General features: G+C 58.5%; 2 protein-coding genes across 2 annotated transcripts; one reads left to right on the top strand and one right to left on the bottom strand.

Annotated features, from left to right (window-relative positions):
- Positions 1–2,022: 2,022 nt before the first annotated feature.
- Positions 2,023–3,319, top strand: Rps21 (ribosomal protein S21). The gene is made up of 6 exons (XM_003462816.5): positions 2,023–2,139; positions 2,311–2,373; positions 2,517–2,580; positions 2,692–2,763; positions 3,119–3,174; positions 3,256–3,319. Exons 2-6 carry the CDS (start codon positions 2,324–2,326, stop codon positions 3,263–3,265), a joined length of 252 nt encoding a protein of 83 aa, XP_003462864.1. The 5' UTR covers positions 2,023–2,139; positions 2,311–2,323; the 3' UTR covers positions 3,266–3,319.
- A 113-nt stretch (positions 3,320–3,432) lies between these two features.
- On the bottom strand, positions 3,433–18,892 carry Cables2 (Cdk5 and Abl enzyme substrate 2). Its single transcript, XM_003462815.5, has 10 exons — positions 18,507–18,892; positions 9,648–9,719; positions 9,472–9,564; positions 8,430–8,507; positions 7,656–7,764; positions 7,072–7,237; positions 6,619–6,722; positions 6,243–6,349; positions 5,877–6,081; positions 3,433–5,693 (listed from the first exon to the last, which is right to left on the bottom strand). Exons 1-10 carry the CDS (start codon positions 18,860–18,862, stop codon positions 5,553–5,555), a joined length of 1,431 nt encoding a protein of 476 aa, XP_003462863.1. The 5' UTR covers positions 18,863–18,892; the 3' UTR covers positions 3,433–5,552.
- Between the last annotated feature and the right edge of the window lie 954 nt (positions 18,893–19,846).

The raw sequence follows: 19,846 nt of genomic DNA, 5'->3' as shown, positions 1-19,846 counted from the left end.
CCATGGATTGCTTTTTCCTCTCATTAGCAGTCACATTTCCCTGGTTCACTGTGTGCCTGGTAGTATTTAAGTTGATGCCAGACTACATGAACTTGACCTCGCTGGATGCTTAGGGTTGACTGTATCCCTACAAAAAACGTTGTAAGCTTTTTTTTGGGACAGCCAAATTGCTCACAATCACTTTGATCCTTTCAGGTATTACTTCTGTGATTCAAGTGTGACCAGCGCAGCATTTAGGGTGGGGGTAATTATTTGCCATTACTGAGGGAAGATCTGAGTACCTCATTTGCCAACCTGGCTGATGGGAATGGGTAGTGTTCCAGCCCTGTGGGAGCACTGGGTCCTGTCTCTGGAACTCTCTGGAAGGCCTGGGGGCAGTGTAGTGAAAGGGAGTGTTCACGGAAGGCCTCTACAGATCTCTGGGCCTCCAGTTTAAGAGAATCTTCTAATCTGTCTTTGCTGGGCCGTCCCACACAGATATGGCCACGCCAGGTGCAGATGTCCTCTCAACTGTTGTACATAGCAAAAAGAGCTTCGTTTTATTTGTATTATACCAAAATACCAGTCATGTGGCCTACTGCTCCGTATGCGTTTTTCTTTTCTTCTGGGTGACCTAATTGATATGTTAACCAATGCTCTCCTCTGTAAAGAGCTGTAAATCCCTAAAAACCTAGCTTAATTGATATGTTAACCATTGTTGCCCCTCTACAAATAACAGATGTCGTGCTAAAATAAGCTAACAAAGATTTTAATTACTGCTAGATTACTCTATCCTCTGCTAAGAAAAACAAAGCTGTTCCTCATTAGATTTCCTGATCCACGCCCATACCCCTTTACTTTGTAAACTGTGATATGTACTTAAAGGCAGCAAGTAAACACACAGCTTTTGCAATCTCCAACTGCACTGTGTTACTGGGCCCAGGATAAAATAAATCAGCGCAACTTTTTAAAAATGTTTTTGCCTCATTTTAAAACTCGAGTTTGGGGGCTCGAGGTTTGTAGATTACCAAGATCAACGCCCTCACCTCTGGCGCGGGCGGGGTCTAGTGGCAGCGCCCACAGACACACTGCCCACTGGCTGCTGGTGGGAAGAGTCTCAGCTCTCACAGGCTCGGGTACTTAGGTTTGTGTCTCGCGTGCCCGCAGGGTGCAGTGGCTGAGTGGGCAGCTCACGTCCCTGGGGAGATGACCTCAGGCACGCAGCTCACTGTCAACTGTTAATGACAAGCAGTTTGGCAAGTGAAAGGCAAACCTGGTTTTGGGAGGGTTCTTGACCGTTCAGTCAGAGGCAAGCTTGGGTCAGAGAGAGGGCCTGGAACCTGAGGAACAGGACGGCGTCGGGGTTTCCTGAGACTCCTGGGGCTCGGCCTGCGCACCAGGGAGGAAGGACTTGTGCCATCTCGAGCTTTCCTCCTGGGGACGGCCTGAGCTCCACGCGTTTGGGGTAGTAACTCTGGACGTCACCAGCAGTCGGGATTTTCTGTGTTCCCCAGGAAGGAACCTGCAGGAGCACTTCTCAGCGCGGCCGGGTGGGGTGGGGACAGGCGCAGACCGTGCAGGGCAAGGCTGCGGGGTCTGCTTCTAGGCGGGGCCCCGCTCCTGCCCTGTTCAGGCCTCGGTTTCCCCAGGGTTCGGCTTCCACGTCCGACTACGCCCAGGCGCTCCGCCCAGAGCGGACCCGACCGAGGCCCCACTGGCCGTCTTCTCCCTGTTCTTGTCGCCGGAACCACGCTCATCGCGTCCCCGCCGGCGATCTCTCCACCGCGGCTGTCCAGAGGGCGCCCCCAAACGCCCACGGCCGGCTGGGCGCCTTCCTTCGCCGCTGTCCTCAGGGCCGCCGGCGCCTCTCTCCGGGGCCCGCAGCGAGGCGTCTGTGCCCGGTCTGACGAGACAGTCACGGGCTGAGATCCGACATAGCGCGCGGTCCGCACCGAGGAGACAGGCGCAAGCGCAGCAAGACTGGGCGGGGCGTAGGCTGTCCACCCCGGAAGCGGAAGTTGCCTGGCCGGCCCACTGGGCCGACTCCCCACGGCTGCGTGACCCGGAAGCGCTCGTGGAGGCCCCGCCTCTGCTCTCGATACCGCATTCTGGGGAAGAGCCACTTCCTTTCTCTGCTCGTGCGCGTCGTGGAGGCTGTAGGTGAGCAGCGCGGGGTGGGTTTTAGGCGGGGACCGGCCCGGGCGGGGTTCTAGAGGTGCGGGATCTGTCGAGGCGGGGTTCCGAACGTGCGCGCGGGGGCAGGGGGCATCGTGCTGGGGTCACGCACGCAGGGCAGGTCTGAACTCCTGGCGCCGTGCGTTGACTCCCTAGGCAGGGCCTCAGTATGCAGAACGACGCCGGCGAGTTCGTGGACTTGTACGTGCCGCGGAAATGGTGAGTGTCCTCGCCCAGGGCGCCGCAGCTGGGCCTTTCCTGTCTCTTTCTCCGTGACCCCCCTCCGTCCTTTGGCCCACGGTCCCTTCCCAGCCCAGCAGGCCGCTGCTCCTCCCCGCTCACTATGCGCCCTTCCTCTGCAGCTCCGCCAGCAACCGCATCATTGGCGCCAAGGACCACGCGTCCATCCAGATGAACGTGGCCGAGGTGAGCCGACACCCTGTTCCCGCAGAAATGGCGCGGACTGCCTTTGTGCCTTATTTCCCAAGCGCCCGATTAGACTAAAGGGGGATGGCCATGCTGTCTGTATTTTCATAGGTTGACAAGGTCACAGGCAGGTTTAATGGCCAGTTTAAAACCTACGCGATCTGCGGCGCCATTCGCAGGATGGTGAGTGTTTCCTTGTGCTTTGTTTACCGCGTGGCCCCTCCCTGCCTGGGGTTACTGTGCTTTTGTACCTGAGCATTTGAGCATGTACCGGTGATTCATTCTTTAGGCCAGAATAATTGTAGGCAGGAGTAGGTTTACCAACTGCCTGCTTTTTCCTGTGGTAGAAAAGGGGTCCTCAGGGGCCCAGAAAATTGGCCTTGCCTGTTACTAGGAGCTTGCTGGTGCCTGCTCACTGCCATTTGTATTTCTTTCTCTTGGGTGGAAACACCAGTTTGATGGTGCATATAGGGTTTTGACCTCCTGCTAGCCCAAGTAGCCATGGTGGAAATGTTCTTAGCTTTTTTTTCTTTCCCAGGGTGAATCAGATGATTCCATTCTACGACTGGCCAAAGCTGATGGCATCGTCTCAAAGTAAGAGGGTTTACACTTGGGCAATGTGGTCTTGGGTCACCTCCTGAGATATGATTTAACGCTGCCTTTCTTTCCATGTAGGAACTTCTAAATGGCGAGAGTTGTGGATGTGGAAAATCTATCACAAATAAACAGTCAGAAAGCACCTGTATTGGTTCATTCTGTCCCTAGGGCTGGGGAGCAGGGCTGGCGCTTGCCTACATGGGTGACTGGTGGAAGGGGCAGGGTACCTGCTTTGTTGAAAGACAAACTATGGGGTATTTTGCAAAAACAGTTTTACTTCAACAGACAAATACTCAGTTCACTTGAAAACAATCCGTAACAAAGAACTTGAACATTCTGAGGTCAGACACTCATTTTTGCACACGTATGTTCACAACTGCTGGGTGCTGAGGAAGCAATACCAGGTCTGGTTTGGCCTGGTCACAGCCCAGCTGAACACCCTGCACACAGCTCGAGACTTCTGGACGTGGTCTAGAGGATGACAGGACCAGTCTGTCATTTGGTTTAAGTGTTGGCTTTGTTTGTAGCAGCTCTCAGATACCACACAGTGGCAGCTCTTGGCCTTATATGTAAGGACATACACGAGGACTTAAAACCGGCCAGTATGGTAAATGACTGAATCTCCCTACATAAATAACACAAAGTTAAGTTACCATTGTGTTTCTGAGTCATTTTTGGATACTAATGTCCATGCAAGTCCTGAGGGGATGTGGCCCAGAGTAGGTTGTAAACCAGAGCAGTGTGTAGCAGCCAGTCCGTTACCACGTTTGTAACAAGTGCCCCGGAGACACCATTGTGGCAGCACAGCCAGAGTGTTGCCTACATTTAGGCCCAGTACCAGGGGGTGAGGTCTCAGGTGCACTCGAGTTTGGAGGTTACCCTTGGTGTGCTGAGAGGGAGGCTCCATGACAGAATGACAGCTGGTTTCCCCCTGGCCTACAGCTTTGCCTTCCTGGACTCTGGCCTTCACTGCTGTTGGGGCCTGGAGGATCAGGGTGTGTGCAGGGAGAGGCCCAAAGGCAGGCAGCTGAGCCCTTCAAGCAGCAAGCTTCGCCTCTCCCCTTAGCATAGCTGCCAGCAGATGACGGCAGAATGGCCATTTCGGAGACCAGCAGTATCCCTTGGTTCCTCAGTGCTTATGGTGGGACAGCAGATGGCCACATGATCCACTGCAGAAACATTGGATGAACTTGGAAATGCTGACGATGGCCCAGGTGGCCTGTGGCTGCCAGGCTGCACAGCAGGGGCAATGACAGTCACCTGGTAACTGGCTGGTGCTGGCTGAATTGCCCAAGGCTGAGTTTTGGATGAGGAAAAGGCACTGACTGAGGGTGTCATGGAGTGCACGCTGGTCATGTGCCTTTGTGTGATTTCTGGTCACACCATGGGCCCTGCTGGACCAGTTTCTCTAAGACCCACTGTCCCTGGTCTGGTGAGTTGGTGGTGATCCCTCATCAGCCAGGGCAAACCATCCCTACAGTATCAGCTCAATTTCTGATCTACACCTTGCCTGGTTCATGCCTTGGGCACACTGGAAAGGAACCCCACAGGGCCAAATCCCAGGTTATGAGTACATTTCTTGGCCACAGTATTGCTTAAGAAAGTCAAGAGCCAAGAGTCAGCAGCTGTCCTAAAGTTCCAGGGTCACAGGCAAGTGGATTCTGTCAAGGCAGAGGATGGGGCTTGCAAAGGCTGGCCTGGTTCTGCTGAGCCCTACAGGGTATATACGACATTGCATTACAAGATTTCACAGTGACATGATGCTTGAAAACAAGTCTAAGAACAGACCTGGATCCTGTTCTTGGCAGCTTAAACTGACTCCAGAGCCAGTGGTGATGTGGGAGGCTCTGAAGCTTTGCTCAAGTGGAGAGAGCCAGCAGGCGCTGATGCTGGGAGACACTGCTGGTCCAGGGCCACTCTGCCACATACAGAAAACGAAATCTCTAGATGGACACTTGAGTATGTGAGACCGGGCAACCTCAGCAGGCTCCCGAGGACTGCACACCCAGACCTCGGCAGTGCTAGTGCTGCAGCTGATGGTTTGCAAAGGTAAGGCGAAGGGAAGATGACGGCCAGAATGCAGGATTCATCACCAGAGGCCCTGGTGCCAGGCCAGTCTTGGGCACGTGAAAATCAAACCCCACTGCGTTCATGTAGAACTCCAGGAGAACTCAGAAGTATTCTTGGAGGTGTGGCGGGCTTTGGAGCAAAAGCAATGTCCCTTCCAAGGAAATGGAGAGTGAGGAAATGAGGTGTACTGGCCACGAAGCTCAGACACACAAAAGGGTCTTGGGCAAGGCGTGGTGGGCGCGTGGATGCTGGTGGCCTCAGTGCCCGGGCCAAGGAACACACTTTCCTGCGAGCTGGTGGCCCGCCTAGAACTGCTGGGTGAGGCGTCTGTAGTGAGGTAACACTTGGTTCTCCGGAAGATATAAGGCCAGCTCCAAAGCCACGAGGACTGTGAACTCAAACCCAATGAGATCGCGCCTATTGAATCGGAATCTTTCTTCCAGCTTCTGCATTGGAGGAGAGAGAGGTTAAATGGGCTCAGCCCTTGTCTGGGTTCCCCACCTAAGGCAGCGGCTTTGGGCACGGGATGCCCCTAGTCAGGCAGATGACAGCCCTCCCTGCAGCGTGGCCTTGTTCCTTGGGGTGCAGGCACAGAGAAGGCCTGGGCCACGTGGGGACCCCACACTCACATCAATGAGTTGCTTTACTTCGTTCTTGCGGAGGTCGCTGCTGATTTTGGCAGCCAGGAGCACGCAGGCGCCAGCGCACAGCTTGCGGTTCTGTTTGTTGAGCTTGCCCTGCAGCACGAGCTTCTCGAAGTACACGTAGGCCATGGATACGGTCACGGGCTCTAGGCTGCACTCCTCGGACAGGTTCCGCATCTCCCGCTTCAGGCTGTGGTAGGAGGTGGGATGGAGGCTGGGTCCATGGGGCAGAGGCCGTGGCCATAGCTCAGTGGTCGCTGCCCATGGCTATGCATGGCCTTCACTGGACAGCCCAGAGCCAAGGCACAGAGGGAAGCAGTCAGGCTGGGGCACCCGCTGGCCCTTCCTTACCTCCTGATTTTGCTCAGCGTCAGTTTGATGTGTGGAAACTTCTCTCTGAAGGTCTCATTCATGTCCTTCTTCAGGTCTGAGGGCTTCACGTACTCTATCACTGTGGTCTATAATACAAGCAGCAGGGAGGGGTGAGCCCAGCTCGAGGATGGGTTCCATGGGACCTGGGTTTGCACACGTGAGCGTGCGGGTCTCAGGGAGGTGCCCGATGCCAGGTACCCAGGATGGTGCCAGGTGGTGGCTTCTGGACTGCCCCACACATTGCCTGTGTCTGTGGGCCTAGCGCCCCTCCCCCCCGTTGGTGTTCTACAGCGGGGCAAGGGACCCTGTGGCTGGTGGTCCTGGAGTTCCTCATGCTGTGGCAGCAGGCCCTTACCATGTAGGAAGCAAAGATGAGGACGCGCTTGTGTTTCCCACAGGGCCACTGTGGGTCGTCCAGAAGGTTGGGGTTGTACTCCAGCATGTCTCCCCCATCGCTCCCTGTAAGAAGAGGTGGCTCCTGACCCATTAGAATTTCCCTCAGAACCAGCAAAACTGCTGAAGTCTGGGGGAGAGGGACTGCTGTGGCCACCTGCCCAAGGGCCCAGTGGGCAAGTGCCTGGCTCTGCAGAGGCCAGTGCTGTGCGCTACCTGGAGCTGTTTCTCGATAGGCTGCCACTGACCCTGCGCCCTAGCCAGGGCACGCAACAGGACTTTGGGTGTGAATGTAGCTTACTGGTGCGGGTGCCCCATTGCTGGCCTGGCCTGGCCAGTCTTGCTACCTCCCCTGTGCCATGGCAAAGGCCTACAGGCCACACAAGTTTATGCCATGGGGAAGGCGTGTGCCTACCTAGTTCTGTGCCAGCTGGTGTTGCCTTGGCGGTGGCAGGTTTGTGTCTTGACCCTGGCAGAGTCCGGGGGATGCTGGGCCGAGGTTGGGGCAGCAGGCTGTGGCTGTCACTCTTGTGTGCCACCAGAGCATTGGTAGGGTACAGGAACTTTGCATAGGAGACAACCTGGAGACGCAATTACGTTCGGGGGCTCAGTCCTGCTTCTCTGGGCTACACTACAGGAAGGCCAGGTGGGCGTGTATGCCTGCCCTTCCGAGAGGGAGCCACAGCTGGGAGGAGCTGTGAGTACCACGCCACTCCCTTGGGGTTGGCGTTTTACACGTCACAGCATCCTGGAGCACGAGCTTCCCACCCTCCACCTGGGTCTTTCTCTGCCCAAGGAATCCTTTGCTGCAGCGTACCAGCCTGGGTGGGGGCACATACACCTGCTATGCCCCGTGTGGCTCCCACCCCGGTGATATCTCAGGGCTGGCAGCAAGGGCATGTGCTGGCCTGTGTTTCAGATTCATGTGAAAGGTGCCTTCCATGTCCCTGTGCACTGGCCCTGAGGATGCTGGCTGCCTGGTGGCCGTGGGGTTCTCACCTTTCCATCTGCTCCCAATTCAACGCCTTCCAGTTCAAAGACCATCTCGGAAGAAACAGACACGCCGCCAGACGGATGCCTCTGCTTCTGACTGTCCACCCGGAGATCCCTGCAATGCACAGGAGAACGGGCTGGCCCTTCTGCCCACTGCTGGCCTTGCTCAGCTCTAGCAGCACAGTCCCCATCTTTCTGCACTGAGGCGCCTGCCTGCACGGCCTCTCTTGAGCCATGACCCAGAGGTGTGTGTCGGGGCTTCTGCTGTAAGGCCACCTTCTCACTCCAGCCCATCATGGACATGACCTGCCCAAACCTGGGGGCTGGCAGCACTGGGTCACTTGGCACTTACCTTCCCTTGCCCAAGCTTGGTTTCTGGGTTCGTATAACCCCTCCCTTGCAGGCACACCCCTGGCAGCTCAGCTTGGGCCCTGAGAGCTGGCTGCTTCCCCAGGCACATGCCAGGGTCCTGCACGATGCTGTTCTGCCCCCAAAGCCATCTTGTTTCCTAAATTATGCTCATGGCACACCTGCCTGGCCTGGACACAGAGAGGCTTGGCTACGTCTGTAAGACGACAGGAACATCCCAGGCAGCCAATCAAGAGACAGGCTGGGCACGAACCACAGCTCTCCAGAGAGCAGGACAGGAAGAGGTGGAGCTCCTGAGCTCTGCTGGCAGCTGATGCACGGCCCTCGCGTCACCTCAGTGGGTGGGCAGCACCTCTTATGCTGGGCCCAGCAGAGCCAGTGCTTGGACCTTGCTCAGGTGTGGACACTCACCTGATCCGCAGGCCTTCTCCATAGGGCAGGACTGAGAAGGCTGCACACAAGGACCGCTTGGCGCAGATGAGCACGATCCTGTGAGGGCGGGCAGGGGAGGGTGGCGTTGTTTCCAGCGCTCTGGGAAATCTCCCCGTCAGTCCGAGGAACTCTTGGACCCAGGAAGCCAGAGCGGCTGTTGGGGGCAGGTCTGATGACAGCCCTTGAGCTACACTGGGCACGAGCACAAGTACTCCACAGGTGGGGTGTCCCTGGTCCCACTGCACACACTGACCAGGGGGCTCACGCTGGGACGAGCCTGCCCCAGGAAGGCCAGGCCTATTTACAAAGGCAGAGGGCACAGGACTGAGGGGCTGAGGTCTGCTCAAAGCCAGGCCTCGGTGACCCTGGGAAAAGTGGGGCCTGAAGCATGAAGTCAGGGGGACACCGTGTGTGGCATGTGGTCCACAGGAGCAAGCAGCTACAGCCGAGGCTCCTGCCCCCTGGACGCAGTTCTGCCTGGCCAGGCCTGCAGGTCCAGTGCTTGGCTGCCTCTGGCCCTTGCTGCAAGGTCCCTGGTGGCCCTGCTGACAGCACAGGAGAGGGAGTGTCCAAGCCTACACTCAACCTTGGAGGGGGCCTGGTGGGGTGAGCTCTGGGGGGAAGAGGAACTTTCTGGGGCCCGTGACATGGTAGTTGGCAGTGTGGAGGCAGGGGACAGGCCATGTGCAGCTCCCAGGGCCAGCCTAGCAGTGTCCTGGCAGCTGTGCAGCTGGATGGCAGCTTTTAGCTTAGCCTGCCATGTGTTCTTCCCCCCTGGACACATCTCGGGGCTAAGCCCATCGCTGTGTGTCTCGGTTTCCTTTCACTCTTTCCCACTGGCTGGTGTCCACCTGGTGGCCTTCCCTGGCACTGCACAACACCGGGCTTGCAGGGCACGTCGGGGACCTGCTGGGGCTGTTAGCACAGGAAGGCAGGTGTCCACCTCTCAATACCACAGAGGGAGGAGCCCGGACAATTGGCAGGTCTCTCAAGGACCGGGCCAGGGCCGGGGTACGGTTACCTGCTGTTCCTTGTGTCATACTGCCTCATGTTCTTGATGAAGTGGGTCTTCTTCAGGCCTTTGTGTCTGGGTGACCCAGATGCATGTTTGGTTCTGCAAGGTAGAAAAGCAGGTTGCTTTCCAGGAATCCTCTAGGGTCAGTGGCTGCCCCAGGGCAGGGAGGGCAGGGTGCGTACCTCTGCACCGAGGCACAGCCCATGGTGTCTTCTAGGAACTCGAGGGAGCAGCGCTGCGACGTGACCCGCCTCCTGCAAGGAAGATGCAATGGCTTTCAGCACAGATGGTGTCAGGACTCCCACCAAGGCGGCACCTCACCGTGCAGGGCCGGGCTTACTGCTCAGCTTCGGGGCTCAGAGCAGCAGCCGCCACAGCCCGTGCTGGGCATGAGGGCCCTGCAGAGTGGACTCCTTAAGAGTAAGTTGTGCGGGGCTGGGGATTTAGCTCAGCGGCATAAGCACCTGCCTTGCAAGCAGGCAGTCGTGAGTTCGGTCCCTGGTACCGATAAAAAAAGAAAAAGACCAAAAAAAAAAAAAAAAAGAGTAAGTTGTGCCAACCTTCTCTGACACCCGAGGGGTACCTGCTGCACACTGGATCTCACAGGCCTGTCCCACAGGGCCCTGCCTGTGGTGGACACACCTGTGCCCTTGTGGCAGGGCAGGCCCCTGGGGCCCACAGCCAGCCCAGAACAAGCACAGCAGCCTCTTCGCAGCAGGCCATGGCTCCCACTCGGCACCCTCACGGGGAGGCTCCGGAGCCTGGACCTTCCTTTCCCAGCCCCGCTGAGGCTGGCTTTCTGGACTTGGGGCTTCTATTCACCTGCTGCTCCTCGGGGAGTGGGGTGGGGTGGTTGCTAATGCCTGCCATCCTATGACCTGCTGCCAGTGCTGTCAGCAGTGGGAGCAGGTGTCCTTTCTGTCCACCTCTGCTACAGCTTTGGCCTCCACAGGGCAGGGGTGGGGTGGGTGCTGTGTGCTCAACACTGGGTGTTTATGTCACATGAGGGAGGCTCCAGGAAGGCAGCTTCGGTGCTGTGTGTTGGTGACAAGCTTCTGAGTCCTGAGGATGCAGAACCTCACACGGAAACATCTTTGTGTCGGGTGACAAACCTGGGTTATTAGTCCCAGGGTCACCATGGTGCCCATTACTATTTACTGACTCCCTGGTCCTCACAAAGCTACAAAGGCAGCCCCTGGAGGCCGAGGTACCAAGGTCAAGGCCACAGGTGGGCAAGGAGAGGGGCTGCCAGCTCTGAGGTTAACACTTGCCTCCGCCTCCTGCCCCATCTGGAAGAACAGAAACGAGAAGAGTCCTGAACCAAGCAACACCAGGCTAGGCACAAGGGCTCAAGGTGCCACCGCCCTTGGGCACTTGGCCCAGCACCCAGCCTCACAGGGGCTTTGGTTTTTAGTTTGTTTTTCCATTATTAGACAAGCAGGTCATATTTTTAGGAAGCTAGCACACTGAGTATTTAAGCACTGTCTAATCACCCGTAATCTTTCCTCGGACACCAGCACTGCTGACACACTGGGTCACACCCAGGTCGTGTGCCAGCCCATTCCCTCACCCAGCACCTCACTTCTTTCGGTGTCAAATACATCCTGGCTCTAGTGGAGGCAGAGCCTGATCCTCATGTGGGAGCTCTGGCGGCCCTCTAAACATGATCCCAAGGGGGAGCCTGGGCCGTGCTGCAACTCGAGGCAAACACCCCTGTTCACCTGCACCCTTGCCGACAGCTCTTTGGGGGAGATTCAGGGTGGCACTGTGGGCCAAGGCCACTTAAACCCCAGTGGAACCAGGTCCAGCCCAGGAGAATGGCTATGACCTCTCCAGAAGAACCCTGTAATAAGCACGAGCCACTGCCCTCCCACCGGGGTCATGGGAGTCTTCTGGGCATTTCCCATAGCACAGACTTGAGCCACATTTTGCCGAATGGGTACAGGAGTAACTGCCAGTGGGCACAGCAGCCAGCTGCCCTGCGAGACCACACTGGAGTTTCCTTTCCTGGCTCAGAAATGGTCTGCACAGCTGCACAGGCCAAGCACTGCTCTGTGCCTTGTACCAGAGGCATGGATGCTCATGCTGGGGCCCCCATAGGATTCCAAAAATGCAGCTCATATAGTCAAAGACCAACCATGCAACAATGTCGTAACGGGAAAATCGCCCCATTCAGATAACAGAGACAGTGAGGATTTGCACAGGTGGTGGCACTGGTGTGGGTCATGGAGTGTCAGAGTCCTTGGCATGAGGCACTTGGCAGAGGCCTTGGCAAAGGGCACTGTTCTTCAAGGCCTTGTGGCAACCTGTGTGCAGAGGGATGCTAGGAACAGGAAGAGATCCAGCTGGTCTTGGTGTTGGGCACAGGCAGTGCTGCGCTCCCTTTGGGGGCTCCTTGTCACATCCTCAGGCCCTGCAGCTGTGCCTGTGAGTAGCTGTCCACATCCGTGCTTCTAGAAGCTCTTGCAAACCCCATCTTTCTGCTTCTGCTTCCAAAGGCGCTTGCTATACCCTGAGCCAGGCTGCTCCCCCATCAGTGAGCCTCCAGCCAGCCTGAGCAGCGTCCCTGGTGCCTGGCTGGTGGCCACTCATGCCCACTGGCCACAGGTGGCTGACGGCACCCACTGGGCAGCAAGTGCAGGTTCCACTGGAGCCATCTTTGAGGACAATGTGAGCCCTCCACTCACAGAGGGACAAGTGGTTTGAGATGGGACAGCCATGCAAGAGCCTCTGGCCCTCGGCCCTTGGTAATGGCACCTGTGCAGCTACCAGGAGAAAACAGGTCCCCCTGATGCTTGCTCAGTTGCAGGGGTACCACAGGCTGACATGACTGGAGCCTGTGGAAGAGGAGATCAGGACACAGACACAACGATGCTGTGGGAATGCAGGGCAGGGCTGCCACACACCCAGGAGGGGCCCTGAAGGAGCCGCGCTGCCTGCGCCCTGCCCTCGATTCCTGGCTGGAGAGGCCTGAGAAGATGCTGTTGTGCAGGTGGCTGCACTGTCAGGGCAGCCCAGGCTGGAGAACGCAGGGTGGAGAGCAGGTGTCGGGGGCAGGTGGCTGAATGCCACGCGGAAGGCTGGGCTGCAGGTCAGCGGCCTGACCCAGCGGGGCCAGCCTGTTGTCTGCACAGGTTTCAGAATGGCTCTGGGCCCCACCAAGCAGTACAGCCCGGGGTACTAACAACTCTAGCACTCTGGGAAGCTGAGGCAGGATGGCAGGTTCAAGCCCAGCCTGGGTAACTTAGCAAGACCTTGTCTCAGAAATTAAAAAGGGCTGTGGATATAGCTCGGCGCTAAAGCCCTGGTTGGGTTCAATCTCTTGTACTAAAAGAAAAAAAACAAAGAAAAGAAAAGTGTACATACACAGTGGAGTTGGTCCAGGAGACTCGTCCACTGACAACTGCCCAGCAGGTGGAGGTCACTCTGCCTGTGCAGCTTCTGCTGTGTGCTCTGAGACAAGGGCAGTCTGTGGGCAGGAGCCCTGTCACAGGGTGTGCAGTGGGTCCTGGGTCCTGGGCAGGGATAGGACAGCTTCTCCCTCTGGCCCTGCGTGCCACCAGTCTACGGGGCCTAGCTCCATGTGGCCGCCTCCCCGGCGGGGCAGGACCAGCCCACCACACACTACCCAAGGCCTGCATTTATTGGGGAGCAGGCCTCACACTCCCCAGGCTGCAGTATCACTGTGCCACCCAGCAGGAACAACAACTATGTGAGCTCAGGTCCTGGTCAGCTCCAAAGCTGGCACCTGGAGCCACAACCACTTTACTTACTAACTCAGTCTTTTAAAAGATAACAGCCCAGGGCTGGGGATTTAGCTCAGCGGCATAGGCACCTGCCTTGCAAGCAGGCAGTCGTGAGTTCGATCCCTGGTACCGATAAAAAAAGGAAAAAGACAAAAAAAAAAAAAAAAAAAAAAAAAAAGATTAAAAGATAACAGCCCAGCAGGGAGCTTCTCACTTCTCAGGTTAGGCGCTGTGCCTCCCTACCCACCCCAGCTAGGGGTGCAGGAGGAGTCCTGGCCCGCACAGAGGTGGGGAGGCCTATGGCAGACACTGGGCCAGGAGGTGCCGAGTGCTCCTGACTCTGCAGGCCAAGAGGAGCAGGTGGCGGGGGCAGGTGGCTGAATGCAGGGGCTTCCAGTAGGGAACAAAGCCGCTCCAGAGGGGACTTATGGTGGAGGAGTTGGTGTTCTGTTGCTATTCTCTGGCTTTGCCCCGTGGCGCTCTCAGGGCTCAGTCTCCAGGGTCATCACGCTGGTGATGCCTAGGTGGCTCTGGCACACCTGGGACCTCATTTGTGGGCCCTCAGTGGTGGCAGCGGAAGCTGGGCCCCTTAGCTGCCGAGGAGGAGCTGTGGGCAGGCGCTGGCCTCTGCTGTCTGGCTTTCTCCTTCTGCTATTTTCTGGTTACTCCAGAAACGACTCATTCCTTTTGGCAGCTTTTAAAATCTGTTCCCAGTTGGTTCGCAGCTCTTTTCCTTTGTGATTTTCCCTCTCTCCCCTCCTCGTAAACATCTCATTTGTAAACGCGCTCCAGCAGGCAGGCAGCAGCACTCTGTTCGTAGATGGGGAACAGGGTGCCAAGCCATTCAGCAACTCACCCACCATCGCACATCTGCCAGGAGCGGGTCAGGGTCTGTGGCTTGGCCACACTGAGGACAGCGGGAGGTGGACGCACAGTCAGTGCTCCCACACACAAGGCGGGCAGGAAGCAGCAGATGTAGGGGGCCACAGAGGGCAGGAGGAGCCTTCTGGGGTGTCTTCTGGGGGTGGTGGCTGCCCCGTGGGGCTGCACACTCCGTTCCGCATACCCTGCCATATGGTGTGAATCTCAAACCACAACTGACAATCGCTACGAGCAAACCCAAGGAAGAGTCTGGCCTTTGTGCTACCGCGGCCAGCGCGCAGCCCTCTCCGATAGGTGTTTGATGAGGTGAATTCTACTGAGTCCAGGACACCTGTGCATGGTACAGTTGGGGCACAGGAGGGATTGGCTCCAGCTTTCTTCGCCATGGCCGCAGGCCCCAGGTTACTTGTACCTGAGTTTTGGGAGGTCACGGTTGGGGCTGGGGTGACAGGTGGCTGCCACAAGACCCCATGACCTAGGACCGTCTCCCCAACCACCCCTTAGTAGCAGTGGCTGAGCTTTAACACCTCACCCAAGTGCTCACGGGCCGGGCATGACCGTGCGCCTCAGTTTGCTAACTCTCTAGGCTGTTCACCTTCTAACTACGGACACCAGCAGGCAGAGGCAGGCTCCTCTCCGAGGCTGAAGACCATGTCACCATTAAGAACCCAGACAGAAAAAGAAGGGGCTGTGCAGGCTTGAGCTGGACTTGGGCTGGGAGCGGCCAACGGCAGGAAGGTGTTGCGACACTGGTGGGGGCGGGTGGCTCCTCTATCACAGGACTACATGTGTCTGGCTGGCAGCCAGCATGCTCAAAGCACTGGCAGGAGCATGGACAGCGGTCCTGTCTGGCCTCCCCGTTCCATCTCCTGGTCTAAGTGCTGTGCCTGGCACACCGGAGACCCTGGTCTTGGGGACCTGTCTCCCCAGTCCTTCACTCCCACAGGGATGATTCACACAGTGTGAGGACCCAAGGTGATCCTGGGGCTGGAAGGGGCCTGGTGGCCAGGTCCTGCTCACAGCTGGGCCTCTGGGTCACTACAGGGCCATGTGTCTCTGGGAGCCAGCCTCAGATAACCATTCCCAGCTGTTTCCCAGCTGGAGCGCAGGATACTCCCAATCCAGGCAGCAAACAGACTGGCAGATGCTGGCCTGAAATTGGGTGAACCTGGCAACCCCTGACTGCTCAGCAGGATCTGCTGAGGGCAGTGTGTCCCTATAGTGCCATCGTGGGGCTCCTCTGGGGGGGTCTGCTCCCCACCAGCACAGCAACACCCTTGCCTCACACTGTACCAGCTTCGCGCTGGGCTGCATTTGCTGTGCAGCGCAGAGAACCCCTGGCCTGCAGCGCTGTCTCCTTCCCTCAATTAGTGCTGGATGGTTGAGCAGGGCCGCTGTGCTGAACCAGGCTCCACCCAAGACATGGAAGTCTGAATCCTGGAGGGGCCTCAGCTGGAAACAGCTCTACCAATGCAATCAAGTTAAGATGAAGGCGATGACAGAGTCCTTCTATAGGAAGAGGCTGTGAGACAGACACCAGGGAATGGTACGTGCAGATGGGCAGCAAACGGAGCAGCACAGCCATAAGCCAAGGGATGCCTGAGCTACCGAGACCTGGAAACGGCGGGAAGGACCCTGCCCCAGAAGGTGGTTCTCCCTGCACCTGACAGGGGGCTTTTGTCCTTGAGAACTGGAGGAGAGCAAACTGGCCGCTGTGCACTGCCTGGTTTGTGGTCCTTTGTTGCGGTGGCCCTGGGACTCCAGCACAAGACAATGGCACAAAGGATGCAGCGGGAAACGCTGTCTGACAGGCTCGGCCTCAGAACTCCTGCTTCAAACAGCCTGGGGAGCCCAGAGCTCCAGCTTGCTTTTGGGCATTCATCACAATGTTACATGAAAACAAACAGCTCTATGAAGAAAACAGGATTCAGTGATTCTCTCACTGGCTTTGCTGAAAGTCCTACATGTCAATTCAAACTCCACCCTGACTGCGATGTGACTGCTCCCTGTTCCCTCGTGGCCTGGCTTGCATCTCTGTCACTATCCTGCACCCTGCTGAGCCCCTGGAATCACTTGACCTTAGGGCTTTGGAGCTTCCCGTGAACCCACCCCAGAGAAGAAGACTGTGGCTGAGTGAGGCCTGTCGGCTACTGAAGGTCACAGAGGCACTGGACAGCTGAGCCAGGGTCTGAACCAGGAGTGTTCCCTGAGCTGGGCTGGACCACTGCGCCCAGGACATATGCCTTGGGGCTACCCCCCAGGACTTAAGAGGCTCCTTATTTCCTAGGGCCTGGAATGCTAAAGCCAAGAGCCAGAAGCTCCATTTAGCAGGGAAACCCCTCTCTTGCTTTAGTGATCGGCCTGGGAGCACAGAGAGGATGGACTATCAGCGCCAGACTCCCAATGCCTCAGGCTGGTGGGCACCTGCTCCCCATCCTTGGAGCCTGCTGCCCATTGCGGCAGGGGCAGGGACTCTGTGAAACCAGAGCAGTGCCACGAACCAGGCAGCATAGTCCCAGGAGGGGTGACTTCCACAAGCTGCAGCCACGGGGAGGCAGGAAGGACCGCTGCATGGGAACACAAAGGGGCAGGCCCAGGAGGGAGAGGGCAGGAGACAGTCCCCTGGAGGACCAAGATGAGCGGTGGGGGGGATGGACGACACACGGGTCTGGGTTGGCTGCAGCATGAAGACTAAGGGCACCACTCACGCCTCCCCCAGGGCAGGGCACATCCGCTCTTCCCAACAGCCCAGGGCGGCGAGACGCATGGGACAGCAGGCAGGGCTCACACAGGGTGACCAGTTTGCCAGTCAGGGCAGCTCTGGAGTGACAGTACTTCCCTCGCTCGCCTGTGTCCACTCCCTCAACTCGCCCCACCCTGGAGGCCGCAGGGCAGGCCATAGTCTTTGTTCATAGGGCCTGGCTCCTGTGGGAGGCCTGAGCTCCTTGCTGAAATGGAGCCTAAAACCTGGTCCCCAGCACTCACACCGTGTGAGGGGGAAGCCTGCACCCAGCTGCAGGTGTGTCTCAGGTCCTCACACCTCCCTCTGGAGTCGCGCTGGCCACTTGCTGCAGTCTCTGAAGAGCTGCTCAGCAGCTCCCTGTCCCTGCTCTTAAAAAACCGGCTGGGCATGCCAAGTGCTTGGTGTCTAGCTGCTGCATTCAGGGGACACTGATCCCTGGGCCCCAGGTGGCCACTGACTTTCCCTGTAGTAGCAGCTGGGCTAGTCAGAGGAAAACATCTTGTAGAAAACTCAGGCAGTCAGACTCCCTCTCAGCCTGGCCACAAGTCGGAATACTCCCACCTTCCAGCTGAGATGGCGACTTCCTCAGACCCTCTAGAATGTGCTGGAGGGGTCCCCAGCCAGACCTTAGAGGAACCCCTTCAATACAAGTAGCCCGTAGGCCGGTTCCAGGACTCCCAAGTATGGTATGAAAAGGCTGACACCTGAGCCCCTCCCTGGCGCCCCTGTGCACAGCACAGCCAAGGGCAGACTAGCATGGGGGCTCCATACAACCAGGCCTGGTGCCTGCAGCCACTCCTCAGGAAGGGGCAGCAGGGCACAGGAGGGGACCTAGAAGCAGGGTCACTCTCTGTAAGGACACTGGGTATGAGCCAGGAGGACAGCCTCTAACGGCAGCCCTGAGCTGGGCGGGGGTCTCCAAGAAATGCAACTGGGGTAGGGGAGTAGTGCAGACCCCACTTGAGGTCAGGCAGGCCCAGGGATGCTGCACTCAGGTGGTGGGGGCAGAGCCTGGCAGCTCTAGGTCCATGGAAGTGAGGTCTGGCTGGGCTGAGGATGGATGAGCAGTGTGAGGGCTGGGTTTGCAGGCTGAGTCATGGGAAGGCAGATGTGCAGGGGGCAGAAAGAGAGGTCAGAGTCCTTGGAGGGCACCCACAGAGCAGGTGGGGGAGGGGGTGTGTCCAGAGCCAACAGGATCCTGGATCTGGAGGCCAACAGGGCTGAGGGGACCTTGAAACCCAAATTCAGGGATTACCAAGGTGAAGAAAACCCTGACCCTCACATTCACGAGCTGACAGCATTAAAGGGGCAGTGACTGCCATGTCTAGGGGCTGACAAGAGCACAGGTTATCCCAATTTCTGTTCCCTTTTCACACTACTGGCCCCAGACACCCCAGCCCATGTGTCTCAGGCTGGTGGGCCACAGAACACCCCAACTTTGATCCCTGCATTCTGGAACCACAGTCCCGACCATCCCAACCCCTGAGTCACGAAGGTTAAGTATGCCCGAGGTCACCCTGACAGCTGTGTCCTGGGTTGGCTCCTGCGCCCCGCGCTGCTGGGCTCCAGCCGCCCGACCCCTGCGTCTGGGGCTGCAGGAGCCCGAGTCACCCCGCACCTGCGTCCCCGCTGGAGCTGCGGGATCCCGACCCCGCCCCAGCCGCACTCACCTCTGGCGCTGGCCGTCCAGGACGAGGCCGGCTGGCGCCGTGGGGCTGAGCAGGCCCGGGGGCGCGGGCCGGGCGCACAGCCCTGGGAGGCCGGCGGGGGGCATCGGCGGCGGGGCGGGCGGCTCGCGGGCCTCGGCGGGCGGCGGCGGCGGTGGCGGCAGTGGCTTCTCGCCGCCGGGCCCCAGGCTCGGGGGTCGGCCATCCAAGGAGATGTTATTGAGGAAGAAGAGAGCGGCTTGGCGGCGCCGCGAGTCCCCGCGCCTCCGCGAAGCGGCGGGCGGGTTGCGGGCGGCGGGCGCCGGCCTGGCGGGGCCGGGAGTCGGACCCGGCGCTCCTCCCGCCGCGGCCGCGGCCATGCTCGAGTGCGCCGCCGCGCCGCGCCGCCGCGCTGCCTGCCATTGGCCGCGCCGCGCCCACATGCAAATACGTCGCTCTCGCGCCGGCCCATTGGCTGCGGCTCGCCCACATGCAAATATATCGCCCTCGGGACCGCCCATTGGCTGGCGCGGCGCCGCCGCGGGCTACGTACCACGGCGCTCCCCTGGGTCCTAGAGCTATTTTAGGCGCTTCCTCGGGGAGCGGCGACTGCCAGCGCCGGCGGTACCGGTGTTCGAGTCTCTGCTTCGGTGTCTGTGGTCGTGAGGCGCCGGCTGCCTGTTTCCTGGTCTGGCCGCGGCGAGTGCGCATTATAGGCGTGGGCGTGGGCCGGGCGCCGCTGCAGTTCCCCATTCAGTCGGGAGGGGCCGAGTTTCCTCTGTCTTCCGCCCCGCTTCCCTTGGGTTTGCACAGGGTCGGCTCCCGCGGAGCCGTACGGTCCCGCCAGACTCCCTTCCCTGCGGAAGGGAGCCCAAGGGTCCGGGGCAAAGGCTGCTGCCCGCCATACCAGCCAGGTCCGAAGCGCAGGGTTTGAGTCGGGCACTTCGTTCCGCAGATCCTGCGCTTCGCACTCAGCTCCCGGGTCACTTATCATTAAAGGGGGATCTCAGTGTGGTCAGGATGAAGGTGGCCGAGGAGAGCACGCGGCGGCCAGCAATCCCGCACGTGCCCGCACGCAGCCACCCGGGGGGGGGGGGCACGTTCCCCTCTCGGCACCTTCGGCTACTAGTGCTCTCCATCCCTGCCCGCCACTTCCACATTGGCCTCTGGCCTCGCTAGGCCTAGAAGGGAAGGTGGACAGCCTCTGTGAGACAGAGTGTGGGGCTCGGCTGGAGTGTGAGGTGGGTTCCCCAGGGCGTGCATTTCCAGCGGTGGAAGAACTACACCTTTTGGACTCTAATGTCAGGGGACTCAGGAGCACCACATCAGTGGACTGGGTCTCAGGTTCCATTAGCTGCTGGAAA

Source organism: Cavia porcellus, unplaced genomic scaffold (genome assembly GCF_034190915.1).
Source record: "Cavia porcellus strain 051 isolate PalLab524CR breed Dunkin Hartley unplaced genomic scaffold, mCavPor4.1 scaffold_5, whole genome shotgun sequence".
Taxonomy (NCBI): domain Eukaryota; kingdom Metazoa; phylum Chordata; class Mammalia; order Rodentia; family Caviidae; genus Cavia; species Cavia porcellus.
The sequence above is the reverse complement of the archived record's forward strand: the minus strand, read 5'-3'. Positions and strand labels throughout refer to the sequence as shown.